Source organism: Filicampus tigris, chromosome 15 (assembly GCF_054856515.1).
Source record: "Filicampus tigris isolate MCC_2025a chromosome 15, RoL_Ftig_1.0, whole genome shotgun sequence".
In the NCBI taxonomy this organism is placed as follows: domain Eukaryota; kingdom Metazoa; phylum Chordata; class Actinopteri; order Syngnathiformes; family Syngnathidae; genus Filicampus; species Filicampus tigris.
This window is the reverse complement of record NC_141231.1, coordinates 1,614,925-1,630,433: the sequence shown is the minus strand read 5'-3', so window position 1 is coordinate 1,630,433 and position 15,509 is coordinate 1,614,925. Positions and strand designations below refer to the sequence as shown.

At 40.6% G+C, this 15,509-nt stretch overlaps 1 protein-coding gene and 1 pseudogene across 3 annotated transcripts in view; both read right to left on the bottom strand.

The window, feature by feature from the left end:
• sptlc1 (serine palmitoyltransferase, long chain base subunit 1) overlaps window positions 1-15,418 on the bottom strand; it is a 30,966-nt gene extending 15,548 nt beyond the window's left edge. The window contains exons 1-7 of one of the 3 annotated variants that reach the window (XM_086053749.1): window positions 15,354-15,418; window positions 9,457-9,557; window positions 8,852-8,921; window positions 3,468-3,575; window positions 3,278-3,372; window positions 2,637-2,730; window positions 2,433-2,505 (exon numbers count right to left, since the gene is read on the bottom strand). In XM_086053749.1, the coding sequence (XP_085909875.1) occupies window positions 2,433-2,505; window positions 2,637-2,730; window positions 3,278-3,372; window positions 3,468-3,575; window positions 8,852-8,881 (400 nt within the window). In that variant the 5' untranslated portion in view covers window positions 8,882-8,921; window positions 9,457-9,557; window positions 15,354-15,418. Of the gene's footprint in view, window positions 1-2,432; window positions 2,506-2,636; window positions 3,373-3,467; window positions 3,576-8,844; window positions 8,922-9,456; window positions 9,558-15,353 lie in introns of all 3 variants that reach the window. The other 2 variants (XM_086053747.1, XM_086053750.1) reach the window with 2 other exon arrangements.
• On the bottom strand, window positions 13,070-14,592 carry LOC147135099 (uncharacterized; annotated as a pseudogene).
• Window positions 15,419-15,509: the final 91 nt, after the last annotated feature.

Genomic DNA, 15,509 nt, shown 5'->3' with positions numbered 1-15,509 from the left:
CAAAAGGATTAACCTCTCTGTGGCTGATTTATATGAGAATGAGGAAATGTGGAAGTGAGCAGAGCTACATAGGCTGGGAGCAGCGCACACTGCTTCTTTGCTTTAAAAAAAAAAAAAAAAAACACTGCTTCTTTGCTGATCACGGTTAGGACGAGCAAGGCATTTAACACCAGTCAGGATATTTACAGAGACTAAAGTGGAAATAAGTAGACGTGCACATTTATTTGGATGAGGAATGGCCCCATCTGCCTGCTGTTGCTGCAAACCGCTATCTCCCTCCTGAGAGTTGACACGAGTTTAGCGTCACTAAATGTCAGAAATTCAGAGTATTTTGAGGTGGGCATTTTAGTACTAATGCCATTTTTACATGCAAACCTATTATATAAGTGCCAAAGTTAAGCTCACCCCAGTGTCTCTTTAAGGTACGTACGTGTTGGTACACTTTCTCAGACTCTGTGGGACTGAAATAAGTCATATTTTGAAATGTTCAATGTAAGTCATGATTTATACTGTTGGCTTGCTCTTTTATTTTACTTCTATTTCAGGGCAGGATATATGCTCAGGTTTCAAAATACTTATATGACAAAACATGCCCTGTCTGGTCGCTGTTACCTCATTCTTGAAGTGTACTTTTCTTTTTATTATTGAAATAATATAAACGGTTACCATTAGGGCTGCTCGATTAAGTGATTTTGAACCGCAACCGAATTTTCTGGATAAAGCGATGTTTAAAGATGTTATTCAAAATACTTCATTTTTCATTATTTTTTATTTTACAAAGAAATCGTAATTGCAATCGTAAAACTGGGTTTGAGAGAAAATAATCTGGATTTTCTTATTCGGTAAAATTGAACAGCCCTAATTAACATGTTTAATTTCACAGACTTTTTGTTCAATGATTGTGTAGCCACCCTTTATTAATCAGGAGTTAAATAAATGAGGCATAGAAAAAGAGTTTGCGTTGCTTCATGTAAAGGTTTGGCTTGTTTAATTCTATATCATTACATTGTTGTAATTCAGCTATTCATGATAACCACTATTTGCAGTTTCAATTGATAGACCTCAATGTGTTTTCCTCACCAGATGTTCTGAACCCATTCTTTGTTCTTTTAGTCATATACTCTTCTTTACCTTTATATTTGTTTAAGTGCATATGTGTGCTTGGGTTCTTCTGGGTCGTGTGTAGGCCGTGGGGGGTTAACAATGTGAAGAACTTAAATGCTCATCTATGAAAAGCGCTCTACCAATAATCTTTGATTTGATTCGACTTTAATATGTGTGTGCCTCCCACTCCACTTTATGAGGAATTACACTTAACTGTGAACTAAAAAGTAACTTAAAAGTAATAAGTAACTCATTACTCTCTACCAGGAGTAGGCAATTCCAGCTATCCTGCCTGTTTTCCATCTATCTCTGCTGCAACACACCTGATTCAAATGATCATATAATCAGCAAGGTCTGATTCCTGATCATTTGAATCAGGTGGTCTGCACCAGGGTGACATACAAAACATGCAGGATACTGGTCCTTGAGGGCTGGAATTGCCCACTCCGGCTGTAGACAGACAATAATATTGCAAAGAAGCGCATTACTTTTGAATGCAAGTACCTAGTAATATACAGTACATTACATTTTGGAAGTAACTTGCCTAAGACCGAACAGTACAGGCCGCTGAAAACAAATGCACACCACGTTTCGTTTCAGATTGATATTTGTTTCACTTCACAATTATGTGCTACTTTGTGTTCGTCTATTATCACAACAAAATTCTGTACATTCTAATTTTTGATTGCAAGGTCACAACATTTTTAAGAAGTATGAATACTTTATCAAGGTATTGTAGAATACTTTGTCTTTTTACAACATACATTTCATAGAAAAGAATATTAACTCATTCACTGCCAATGACAAATGTACTTGTCTTTTCACAGTTCAGCGGCAGCCATTCAATCCCAGGAATTTATTTAGATTTTTTCTAATCTTTTCAAACGTTAGGGTAAAAGAGAGTCTGAAAATGTCTGGCAGTGAATGAGTTAATGATAAAACTGAAGCAGATTATTGTACGTAGTCCTTGAGAGTGGAGTCAAACTGTGTGAAACATAGACCCAGTTGAGACAAACCATGCACAAAGACATCTCCAGAAGGACGTTTGCATCGATATTGGGAAATCGCCCATGGTCTTGAGCGCTTTCAGTCATCTATATACAGATTACTGTTCTTGTTCTAAATAAAACAACTCCGGAAAATTTAAACAGGATTGTTTGAAAACTGTGCCTGGGTTCACAAGCTTCACAAGGACAACTATAGCACACAAATGAGGATACATTTTACAGTTTTCTGCACTTTAGAAAATACATCTCACAATAATAAAAGAATACAGCACACAATAATGAAAGAAAAAAATCAGTAAAAAAAAAAAAAGAATCACCTACCAAACGTCCCATAGAAGCCCCTAGGACCACATGTTCCGACCCCATATTTTTTCAGAGATGACAGTGCCTTTTGCTGCAATAAAAAATGTTATCTAATTAGACATGATCAAGCGAATAGTCTTTTACTCAACAGAAAAATGTGCTGAAATCTACAGTAACACAAGTATGTAGTTTTACAAGGATGAATGTAGTTGAAACACTGACCTTGACTCGTTCATTGTCAAGGAGACCCAGGAAGTTAAATGATGCAAAGTTAATGCACTCTTTTCCATTGATTATGATTTTGTGGCTGGGAGGTCTGTCATTCAAGATGTGAAATAAAATATGACTTACATACTTCAAAATAATATACAAAAAAGAGATTATTGCTACGTGGTAAAAAAAAAAAAAGATTAGAGAAGACAAAAACATACTGCAATTACAGTGTAATGCCATCACAGCATACTAAATGATCAGAAGCAATCAACCATTAAATCAGAACACAATTTGAAAATCTACCAAAGCCTGAGGGAGAAATATGCCTCTAAAGTTCGGAATTCAAATGACCATGGTGAATGACATTAGAAATGACCTTGGATCAAAACATCAAAGGATTACTTCAGGCGGTGCATTTAGCTGCTCCTTTTCAGCACAGTGCTTAATAGTATTGTTTGTGTTGGTGTTGGACTAAAATAACTAACGTTTATAAAACTCATATTCAGTTATTTATGTGAAGCTATGAATACATAGCTGTTATATTTCGACCAATCCGCAACCGATATGACGTCACAGCATTGTGTGCAGAGAGCCCGATTATAAAGATAAAATTGCTTATAGTGTTAAGTCTGCGCTTGCTCAACGTTTACCCTGTGACAACATCGTAGGGAATGTTGGGTGAATCGTTGGAAATAGCGGGAGCAAGAGGTTCAGGCTGCCACTCCTCAATAAGATCTTCCTTTTCCTGTTAATTACAACAAAGAATGAACTGCAAAGTTCAAAGGAGAGTAGTGTAGTCACATGTGCTTGCACACACACACGCGTACACGCACTAGTTACCTTTTCAGTCAGTTTATTCGTCTCATGGAGCCTGTATGTTTTAGAGAAGAGAAGCCTGATTATCCATAAAATGAGGATGCCCTCCAAAACCAGGTGATACGATGGAGCCTGAGGAAGACATAGTAGATTATTTCAGAGAACTTGTCACGTCTCCATTTTTTTATTTGAGAGTGGCTATTCAATAGGAGAGCTACTTGGATTGGAATGGGGCAGTTGTTGCCAGTTAGCCATGACAACACTTTCCTCCTACTGGCTGAGGTGCCACTGAGCGAGGCACATGTGCATCAATTGCTCCCTGGTTGTAAAGGCAGAGTTTAATATAGTTTGTGAACAGCTTGTTTGTAGTATGATTGAAGATTTATTTCACGCGGCATGGTGCGTGATGAAGGCTGCGTGCATCCGCCTCCAAATACGAAGAAGTTAAACCAACGAAGAATAAGCATTTAAACCAACGAACCCAACCAACGGAGCATGCGTGCGGGTGCGGTGGCCGTGCGCCATACTCGTGTCAAGCGGCGTAACTTCGTTCAAATAAATGACCGGTCGACTCAGTAACACTCTTACAATATTATGCATGATATCCCGTTTAAACAACTCCGGATGGAGACGTGGTGTAGGCCTACAAGTAAAGGAGGTCCCTGTCTTTGACATGCTAGTATCGGTTAACCTGTTCCTCTTAGCCGTGAGCTTCTCTCACACTGTAAAAAAATGACGTTGGCTCAGCATTAAAAATAACATATCTGACGGATATTTAAACATCTGTATTTCAGTTCAGCTAGTTGTGAGTACATGTCACAAGACCTAACTAAGTAAAAATAAAGTAGGCTACAAAAGTTTGTCGAGAAAATTATACTTTTTTATTTTGTTACATTGAGCAGACTCATGACAGTGTGTTCAAGTTCCACTGAGTGTGGAAATTTAGCGCACTCAACACCACAAGAAAGGATTGCATGATCCCAGTGCTTACCAACATTCAGGAAAACATGTCGTGTTGACCAGTGTAAAAAATTAGATCTATGTCGGATAGGAGTGTAATGGTACACTCGAGTGTACTAATACGTTTTGGTATGGCATGTCCGGTTCAGTCCACTTGTGTTCGGTTCGGTCCACTTATTAGCGCGAGCTTACACATGGACGCTGACTGTTTGCATGCGGGAGACGAGAGTGGCGGCACAAAAGAGAGCGCCAGAAAAGAGCCAGAGCTCGAAGGTCCCCGCGTACACTGCGGTCTCCTGTTTGGGAACATTCTGGCTTTCCTGTTCCCCACCGCCGATGGGGAAAGGTGCCTGGATAAGTCAGAAAGTTGTGTGCCAACATTGCTACATGAAATCGGCGGCTATGTTGCGGCTAGCGGCTAGCACGTCTAACATGCACGACATCATCCGACTATGAATGTTTCTTAGACGAGGAAGCAAGCAGTCTTTTTAGCCCAAAATGTCAAATTTAAATAGCGAGATTTATCATATTATAGCGTCTTCCAGGAACAGGCCATCAGACGTAGTTTAATTATAACGTTTTTATTCATCCAAGTACAACTGCTCGAACTCTTCTTTCTCCGCTGCTCCACTCTCTTGCCATACGATGCATTCATGAACCTCGGAAACATCACAATTCAGGAACACACAAATCCGACCACAACATAGATAACCCAAGTCATTACAATATGCTGTTGAACATTCAAAGATTTCGATGCCTAAAAAGTGTATACAATTTCATAGACTTTTTAAAGTTACTGTATTTTTTTCATTATAAAAGGAGTTTTAATATAGTTAGCAATAATTGTAACTGTTATTGTATGTATTTTTTTTTTAATCACAAATAGTGTATACATTATGACAACTTGTCTTTAACTTGAATACTTAGGTGTGTCATAGGCTATTGCTGCTGAGTGTTTAAAGGTTCCAGTGTCTTGATAATTTACAAAATTAAGAGATCTTTATTGTTAGTGTATTTTTTATTCTGGTGTAATTTCTTAGAATATCACCCGAATGGTTCAATTTTATTTATTTTTTCTAAAAAATGTACCATTTACTTGTCATCTTTTCAAAATAAACATAAAAAAAAAAAAAAAATCTGATTTTTGGACCGAAAATATACCGAACCAAAGTTTCCCAAAAAACTAACCGAACCGAAATGTGATTTAGCGTACCGTTACACCCCTAATGTCGGACTTATAAGATTTGTCTTCCTGGCCATGTTGGAGGTCTGTCTTCATGAAGTACTGAACCAAAGGTGCAAATTCTGACGTTGTTGTTTAACTTAAATGCATCAGTAGTTGAAACAGGACATAACTGCCCGGACATAAATACACTAGTCCTCTCCATTTCACCGCAGATCTTTGCGGCCTTACGAGCGAAAGTTAAGGGGGAAAAGAGAGGGAGACAAATCAAAGTTATTGTCAAAGTGGGGGGTGCTTCCCCCCATCTCCAGTACCATCAACGCCCATGATTTTCACAAAGGACGTGTTAAGGCCTTGATAGACCAAACCGACGTCGGGGGTCGTGAAGCGTCGTGGCGTCTGAATGCGCCGTCTGTTTAGTGTAGTGGCCACCGTCGTAGTGTCGTAACCCGTCTGTAAACGCCTTGGGGGCGGTTACGCATGTTGGATTGGCGTCGCCAGTCGTGACATTTGGTCACTGATTGGCTGTTAGCTAGCAAATCAGTGATTGCAGCACCAAAGGGAAGTGACAAATGCGGAAAAGCTGAGGAGAAAGTGACACATGTGCGGGATTGTTTGCTGCAGGAGCCGACTATCTGAGCCGACTGCCGAATGGGTGAGGAACTGAAGTGGAGCGTATGCTCAACTGACGAAATTGGCCAGGTCGATGGTGAGCTAGGAGCCCAGGATTGAAAATTGGAAATTGCCTGGAATAGAACTGAACCAAGTAAAATCCTGTCAATCCCAATGAATTGTTCTGTGTGTATCGAGTTAAATTGACTGGCATTTTGAGTTCAAAGAAAGAAAAAATTAAGTTTAAATAAAAGACATTCAAAATACTTTATTTTTCATTATTTTTTATCTTACAAAGAAATCGTAATCGTAAAATCGGGTTTGAGAGAAAATAATCGGGATTTTCTTATTAGGCAAAATCGAACAGCCCTAGCGAAGAATGTAGCTGAATGCCAGAGCTGGGCACTTGACCATTTTTTGCCGGTCCGGCCGCAACCCCCCACCCTTGACCTGGGTACCCTTCCGGCCGCGACCCTCCGGCCATATTCATAAACATTGTCAGCCCCCGCCCCATTACGCCCCCCGACCCGAAAAAAAAAAAAAAAGCATCCGTGATTGACGTCGCTGCGGGCGACGCTAACGGCAGAGGCTTTTTAAAGATCATTAGCTGGCTAATTTACTATTCGATCCCGCTGTAGACACGCTTCTAATGCGCCAGTAGTACTTACCCAACTGTGTGCTTACTTGCATTGCGAGCCCCGGGGTTGGATTTGTCGTATTGTATAATTATTTGGGTTCAACAGACGGCCACAAGTCGCAGTCAAGTTACTTATTTATTTTGCACACTTCCCCTCCTTCCCGGCCTTCAAAATAAAAGCGTACCAGCAAATCACTATACAATGCAGGTTTGCTATGGCGTATTTCCGGAAGTAGGGAACCCCAGAAAAAGTGCATGAACTCCACCTTGATGTGCTAGTGTCTGAATATACTCGTGGACACAAATTGTTTTGAAACAAGTCGGGGGGCGTCGCTTCAAAAAGACAGCGACAACAATGGATATCATGCCTGCTACAACCATAAAGGGACCGGGATGACTAGACGAGGCATTTAATTTTATTGCGAAAACTTGAAGGTGGCGACTAAGGGGGAACGTGGGTGAGTAGCTTGTTTAGTAATGTTTACTTTGCAGCTGCAGCAACGAGCTGCGTGGTGCATCCATCTCCGTGTGGGAAACTGTATGTCATCGCAACATGTGAGACAGCAACGTGCGCTCAAGCGTGTTTGTATTTCCTTATCGTCACATCACGCAACCCACGCCTCCCACCTGCAACTGGGGCATACAATTACAAGAGGGGGCCGGGGGGCAATACCACAATCCCTATAACAGCAGTTGTCGCTCGCGCAGACGCGGGAGTAGAAAGAAGCCTAAAAAGAAGCATTTCACCGAGTAGGCTAAGATGATTTTTGGCCGCCTCACGAGCATGTCACACGCATGAGGGCCGATTAGTGGGCCGGACTAAAATCAACTTCCGGTCATGCTTAGTCCAGACATTTTTTTTTTAATTTGTCACCCACCACCCCTCCGCCCCAAAAATGTCCGGCCCAGGGACGGACTGCCCAGCTCTGCTGAATGCATTGTTTAAGTTTTTATAATCCGCCCCCAGCCAACAGCTGGATTTTTCTAAAAATGAGAAATGGTGACTACCGCCGTTGTTGGTATGGAAGGTTATTACATCTTATGCATGCGCAGAAGGTACTTTAATGGTCAGTGTCGCTGTCTGTCGTTGCGGTGTATTCCTCCCGCGTGACATGCCAACAGCCGGTCAGACGCCACAGGGGGTAAGCATCTGTCACTGTTGGCCAGCGTCTTTTTGATCTATCTAGGCCTATAGGCAGTTGCAGATTGGCTGGCCATCAATAACCAAATACACCATTGTTGCTTTATGCTTTTACTGCCTTACCGATAAACAGCTCAACAATAATATTTTACAACACAAAAATAGTAACTACGAAATATAATAAAAATTAAACTGGAAAAAATAAACGTCATTTTTAGAAATCCGTGCCTCAAGCGCGGGGCACAAGCATCTTGGTGGGCGGGCACAGGTACGTTCCCATATACCTTTGCACTTCTACATCCGTAGTTCCGTACCTCTGAGCCTTAGAATCTAATTTGGCTACGACCAACGTTAACTGCGGTACATCACTTACAATTTAAAAACTACAACTAACAACTAAACCTAACCCACGTTAGTAATTCGTATACACTGCTAAATTTCAGGATACATAACACGTGAGTAGCCTTCGTTTCTCCAGTATATTGTTACAACAATTGGCCTTTATCCACACAAGCTGCGAAACCGGCAATTTCCGCATCACGTTAAATTACGTCATGACCTACACAGAATTTCACCCACTTGACTATATTTATGACTTTCCAGCCACGCCGTTGGAAAGAGTTATAAGCATTCGACAACCTCCTAGATTTACAGTAAGTTCGGTGACAGGTTCGTACATGACAAAAAGCCGCAACGCGCGATTGGTTGAGAGTATGTCAATACAAATACTTCAGGTACTTCTTGACTCCGCAAGTTAGCAACTATGATAACGCGTAATATTTTCTTAAGATTAATACAAGTATGTTGGAATCACATGAATTATGTACATTTCGTTTGATAAAATGTGTTGCGGAGAGAAGAAAAATACCTCGTACAAGGCTTGCACCATTTCCACCAACACCCATTGCTGTCCAGACGCCATGTTTACCTCCCTCCCTCCTTTTCCTGTCACGTCACGTCACGTCATGAGAGAGAGAGAGAGAGAGAGAGAGAGAGAGAGAGAGAGAGAGAGAGAGAGAGAGAGAGAGAGAGAGAGAGAGAGAGAGAGAGAGAGAGAGAGAGAGAGAGAGAGAGAGAGAGAGAGAGCGAGCGAGCGAGCGAGAGAGAGAGAGAATGTGTGTGAATTCATGACGTGCATTTATGTATTTCAAGTTCCACAATGTTGTATCCAAAAACCAAATGTTGTTTCACATCGTGAAAAATTGACTCCCTCTGAAGCTTAAAGTTTATAAACAGGGGTCCAGCACACCACCACCTAAGAAATGTTTAATATTGCACATTCAATTACTGTATTTCATTTTGGCACTCCAAAGACAGCGATGCTTATTTGAGCCACCTACCACTGTTTTCTGGAACACAAGAGTATCCATTACAGTGGCTCACACAATGTTTATTTATTTTTATGGCAACTGAAGCGATCAGGTTTTAAGGCCTCTACTGAAAGTCAGATCTCCGAACCTTTATGTCAACTTTATTTTACCTTTGTTGAATGATGTCACCGGGTCAAAGAGAGATGAAAAGGTGCTTCCTTTCGAACACAGGAAAGGACATCACTTGTTCCAACTACCTGCAAAATATTAGCTAATTAAATGAAAAAAGATAGGTTAAGACTATTTTTTTTTTAAAAGGATCATTGATGATGTGTTCATTGATCTGAGATCTACTTATTCTCTAATACAGTGATTCTCAACCAGTGTGCCATGGCACATTAGTGTGCTGTGAAAGATCGCGGAAAATTATCCAATGTCAATTATTTTGACCCAAAAAATATTACTCTCTCATATATATATTAGTCCTGTCAAGCGATGAACATTTTTTAACTAATCGCCAAATATTGTCCATAATTGACAATTCAACTACCATTTTTTACTCAGTTCGGAACAGATATTTATCTTGGAATCAATGTTTTTAATTAATTAATGGGAAAAAAAATGAAAGTATATTTTGATTCAAAGACTGGTCTATTAGCTTTCTTTGATCCTTGAATATTATTCTTTTCCTGTAAAAATACAACTGTTGAACGATACATCAAAGATGTACAACTAATATGGTATTTGAATTTGGCTTTGCAAAGTGCGCACATTATTTTGGACTTCTCCAGTAAGCTGTCGAGCAACTTTTTAGAGTAAAATTATGTAAAAATACATCTATGCGACAGTGACTCTCCTCTAAGTTTGCCTGCAAAGTGAGCACAAGAAGTAAATAAAACTTTGTCAACTGAGTTGAATTTTTCTTAACGTTTTATAAAATTTGAATTAATCTCCATAGTTAAAGCTTTAACTTTGACAGCCCTAATATAAATCCATCCATCCATTATTGATACCGCTTATTCTCACAAGGGTCGCGGGGCGTGCTGGAGCTTATCCCAGCTGTCTTCGGGCAGTAGGCGGGGGACACCCTGAATTGGTTGCCAGCCAATTGCAGGGCACACAGAGACAAACATTCGCACTCACAATCACACCTAGGGGCAATTCACAGAGTCCAATCAACTTACCATGCATGTTTTTGGAATGTGGGAGGAAACTGGAGTACCCGGAGAAAACCCACGCAGGCAAGGGGAGAACAAGCAAACTCCACACAGGGAGGCTGGAGCCGGAATCAAACCCACGACCTCTGAATTGTGAGGCGGACGTGCACGCCACTACTGATTATAGCTGCTTTTTAAAGTTAGACATGATCACATTTCTGCCAACATAAATAACTACCTATGTATATTTTTACAGGATGAGTTGGATGACGTGGTCCAGGTTTGGAACGCACACAACATCAGACCATCTCCAAACCCAAATGTTCCCAGTGGTCAACCCAATGTGATGTATTCGCTGCCTGAACTTTATGGAACGCGAGACTATCTTTCTCCAGTTGACAATGATAACCTGCAAGTGTGCAGAACAAGATGTACATTTCGCCAGTCAATACCTTGTGATACAGATGTCTACGAAGTGTGCAACATCCTGATGACAGAGTTCAACTTGTCGATACCATCTGAGATCTATCAAGCCCTGGACCTGTATGTGTCTCTGAGAGAGAAGCTTAAAGAATTGCTGTAAACAATACAAGTCCATCCATCCATTATCGATACCGCTTATCCTCACAAGGGTCGCGGGGCATGCTGGAGCCTATCCCAGCTGTGATCGAACCCACAACCTCTGAACTGTGAGGCGGACGTGCTAACCAGTCGACCACCGTGCCGCCTCTTACTATTTGTTTCCAATCTTATTGTTTTATAGTTCTTAGCTTCTTTTATTGTTTTGTCTTTTTAGCTTTGTTGTCATTTTCCTTTAGCTTCCATCTAGGTTTTACCTCCAGTGTTTCCTCAAGGGGGGCCTCCGCGCTGAGAGGTGTGGCTGCCCTCCCTGCGCTATACTTAGGGGCTGCCCCGGTTGTTGTGGCCCGGGGGTCTTTGAGGTGGTGGTGCTACCCGTGGCCATGGGCTGTCATCCCTCTCAGCGTGGATGTGCTCCACTTGGGTACTCTTTCCTCAGATGGTCTTTGTACTGAATTATTTCAGATGTTTTGCATTTGTGAAGTGTGTGTTGAAAAAGCCCACAATAAATGCTGAAAAACATTTAATATTTTTTAAAGTCTGTTAACAATTTCTTTAACATTGATCAGAACACAAATGGCATTTGTATTTTTAAAATACAATCAGTGATTGTGCATTACGCAAAAAGTGCAACCGACAATTCGAGCATTGCCAACCAATAACACTTATTTTACTATAAAATGTAACATAGAGAGTAAACTGTGCCTTTCAAAAACTGCACTGAATGGCAAAGGATTGCTGTAAAAAAAGTTTTTAAAGTTAAAAGAAATAAGAAAATGTTCCATTTAGGAAAAAGTGCATCATCACATAAAACCATGCCTTAACTGACATAAGTCTTTTTGTACCAAAGATTTTGGATGAGTGTTTATATTAAGGGGTAATCTTAAGTCTCAAGATGACACTGACACTGTAACACTGTTTGCATGTCTTGCATGCTTTACACAATATCCATTTCCCAACAGTTGCTAGCCAAGATATTATCAAATTCCATACGGAAATCAGGATAACAGCTATATGTACAAGGCAGTTCAAGTGTTGCACCACAGGTGTGACTTACAGGTCTTCTGTTAAGACCTGTTTGCCTATTAAAAGACACAATAATTTTATCAACAGTTATAACTGAAGATCCTGTACAGAAGCGTAGTAGTTTCTCTGCTGGTCAGCATTTTTCGCATATCGCTGTAGGTAAGCAAATGTAACCTGTTCCATCTGAGTAAGAGCAACCTGGGAGGGCTCAAACAGCTGTGAGACCTTCCTTCCCGATGCCTGTTTTGTTTTGTACATAGCAATGACACTTTCTTTATTAGGCAACAGCACTTTGACATGAACCATTTGTGTCGCAAAGCAATCTATTACATACTTGGCCTCCTGAAGAATGGCTTTGTGAGCCATTGTTTTAATTGCAACTTGCAAGTCTTCTTTTTCTGGTAATGTGTGCGAGCCCATTCTTGAGAAAATGTCCAGCAAGTCCTCTTCATCTGTTTGGTTCCTAGTGCCCTGTAGTGCTCTCTCAACAAATGACTTCTCAATGGGAGAAAGGTAGTTGAGAAATGACGTCATGAGATTATTGTCATCTACTGACTCAATACCAAGGATGCAGGCCAAAATAAATGCCTATGCCAACATTTCTGGCACAACACCATAATCAGGTAACCCTTTGACCCAAATAAGGCCCACTGCTTGCCATTCAAGTTCACCAAAATCAGGTGTCAATTTAGGAACTCGTTCAGTTTCTCATTCTTATCCCACTGTGGGATCAATAAAGGCATTCTTATCTTATCTTCTCCTTCACACAGTTCTAGAAATTGCTCCCAGAAGGCCGTGTAAACCTCTCGTGATACTCCTGCATCTTCAACGGCTATTTCATTTGCAAACTTCATTTTTACCTTTGAAAGCATTATGCTTTTGTCCATAAATGCTTGGATAAGATCTTTAATCACTAGCACTCTTCGCACGGTTACATATTGTATTCTCTCTTGATCCAATGAAGTCTCTGTTGATTCTGATGGGATGACTTCTTCCCATAAATTCACAGGTGAATAATCCATCATATTGTCCTGGAGATCCTATACAATAAATTGTATGCAAAAAGAATTACATTCACACCATCTCTTGAGCAATCCCAGCTTGCTGTTAAAGGTTAAGTCAACCCAAACATTTTCTTCCCAAGAATATGTTCTATGCAGGCCCACTAATCAAAATATGGCATTCTGATTAATATTGTGTTTTTGGAATATGAATTAAGTAGTAAAATCGACCCGTTTTTGTGCATCTCAATGGGGTGGCCATTTTGTTACCTGCTGTCAACTGAAAATGAAATCACAAATGCTCAGGGCTCAGATAACCACCAATCATGGCTCAGCTTCAGAAAACAGGTGAGCTGTGATTGGTCGTTACCTGAGCAACTGTGATGTCATTTTCAGTCGACAAAAGTGACAAAATGGCCACCCCCAGAGATGGCAAAAAAACGGGTGGATTTTTCTGCGTAACTCATATTCCACAAACGTAACTTAACCTCAATGCCATGTTTAGACGAGTGAAGGTGCATAGAACATATGCATTTTAATTTCATAATATGAATTTTTGGCGGTTGACTTCATCTTTAAGTCTGCAGATTTTTTGGAACATATTGTTTGCCAACAGGGCGGCACGGTGGGCGACTGGTTAGCACGTCCGCCTCACAGTTCAGAGGTCGTGGGTTCGATCCCGGCCCCAGCCTCCCTGTGTGGAGTTTGCATGTTCTCCCGTGCCCTCTCCCCGTGCCAGTGTGGGTTTTCTCCGGGTACTCCGGTTTCCTCCCACATTCCAAAAACATGCATGGTAAGTTGATTGGACTCTCTAAATTGTCCCTAGGTGTGATTGTGAGAGCGGATGTTTGTCTCTGCGTGCCCTGCGATTGGCTGGCAAGCAATTCAGAGTGTTCCCCGCCTACTGCCTGAAGACAGCTGGGATAGGCTCCAGCACGCCCCGCGACCCTTGTGAGGATAAGCGGTATGGATAATGAATGAATGGGTTTTCGGACTGGAACTGTTCAGATACTTCTTTGGTGCAAATGTAGAAGCGAAGTATTCCCAGTTTTGTCTCATCATAGATCTGGCCTACTGTCGCATTGGGAGAAAGTTTTGTTCTTTTAAAGTTACAAATTTCAAATGTGTAGTCCTCAGCTTTCCCCTTTGTTGAGACGTTTTGTGGAAAAAATAAATCCGTCCCTATTTTCAATACCTCTTGAACTGTAGTTGACTTTGCAACACTGATCTGCCTTGTTCCTTCCCCACTCTTTGTTCTAACTTGTCTATTCATTTCCAACAAAATTCAACCATCCAATTCAAACTTTTCTTGTCTTTTTTGTTGCTGATTCATTTCCTTTTCTAGACATATCTGTTCTTCTACTCACAGTACTCATTTGGCCTCCGTTTTTTCTTCTTTGTTGACGCTATTTTGCTTCGTAATCTTTCTAGGAGAGCTTCTGTCACCATTGTTGTTGTGTTGGTGGCAGAATGACAAAACTGTAACACGATCTCCATAGGATGGAATATATTTTTGGATTTCGTCATCAGACATGACCGGTAACACAGCCGTGTCAATTTGGAAAGGCAAAAAGTACCAAATATATTAATAACAATCCAACTCAGCTCTCGTTATTCACTCTACCCTACATTTAAGCAAATTTGAAAACTAGCATGTGTCGAAAATATCACAGAGTCTTTAAAGTAATTATTTAAACTTACTTTCAGTTAGCTAAGGAATAGTGGTAAATGGTAATTCACTTGTATAGCGCTTCTGTACTCGAAGCGCTTCACACTGTACCTCATTTACCAAATGATGACGTAGAGCAACTAAGAGGTTCACATTTTGCTCAAGGATACTTTGACATGGTCACAATGGCCGGGGATTGAACCCACAACCTCTGGTTTGGTAGATGACCAATCGGCCACTGTGCCATTCCCCGCCCCCACGATTTATGAATTACTAATTAAGTAAATGCCCGATTTAGTAATGACTAAATGCACTCAACAAATACGGCAATTTCAGCAGGTTCAGATTGTGTCATAAACTCTATATTTCTACCAGTTGCATATCCTGCAAAGTTAGATGAGGAAGGAAACAGAAAACACAAAAGTGTCAACCAGCAATATAATCAGTACTTCTTCAGTTTTAAATGGATATCTGTAGTGTTATTGTTAAGGGCCAACAGAGAGATATACCTGGGCTATTTACCTAGCTAACTAAAAGCTTTGGAGTTAACACAAATGCTGTAGAAAACTAATGCAAATTTAAATTGATAACAACTTCGTTTTGTTTACTAACCGATCACAATTAGTAGTGCATACCTTATCCCTGCGTATGCGAAGTATGTCCTCTTCTGGAACATCTCTCGAGCACAAAAATGTCTCCAACCAACAAAGCTACGACCCGGAAGTGGAAGTCTTTTCCTTCCTAAAATAACATTGCGTTATTTTGCAATAATTATTTTTATTGCAAAATAA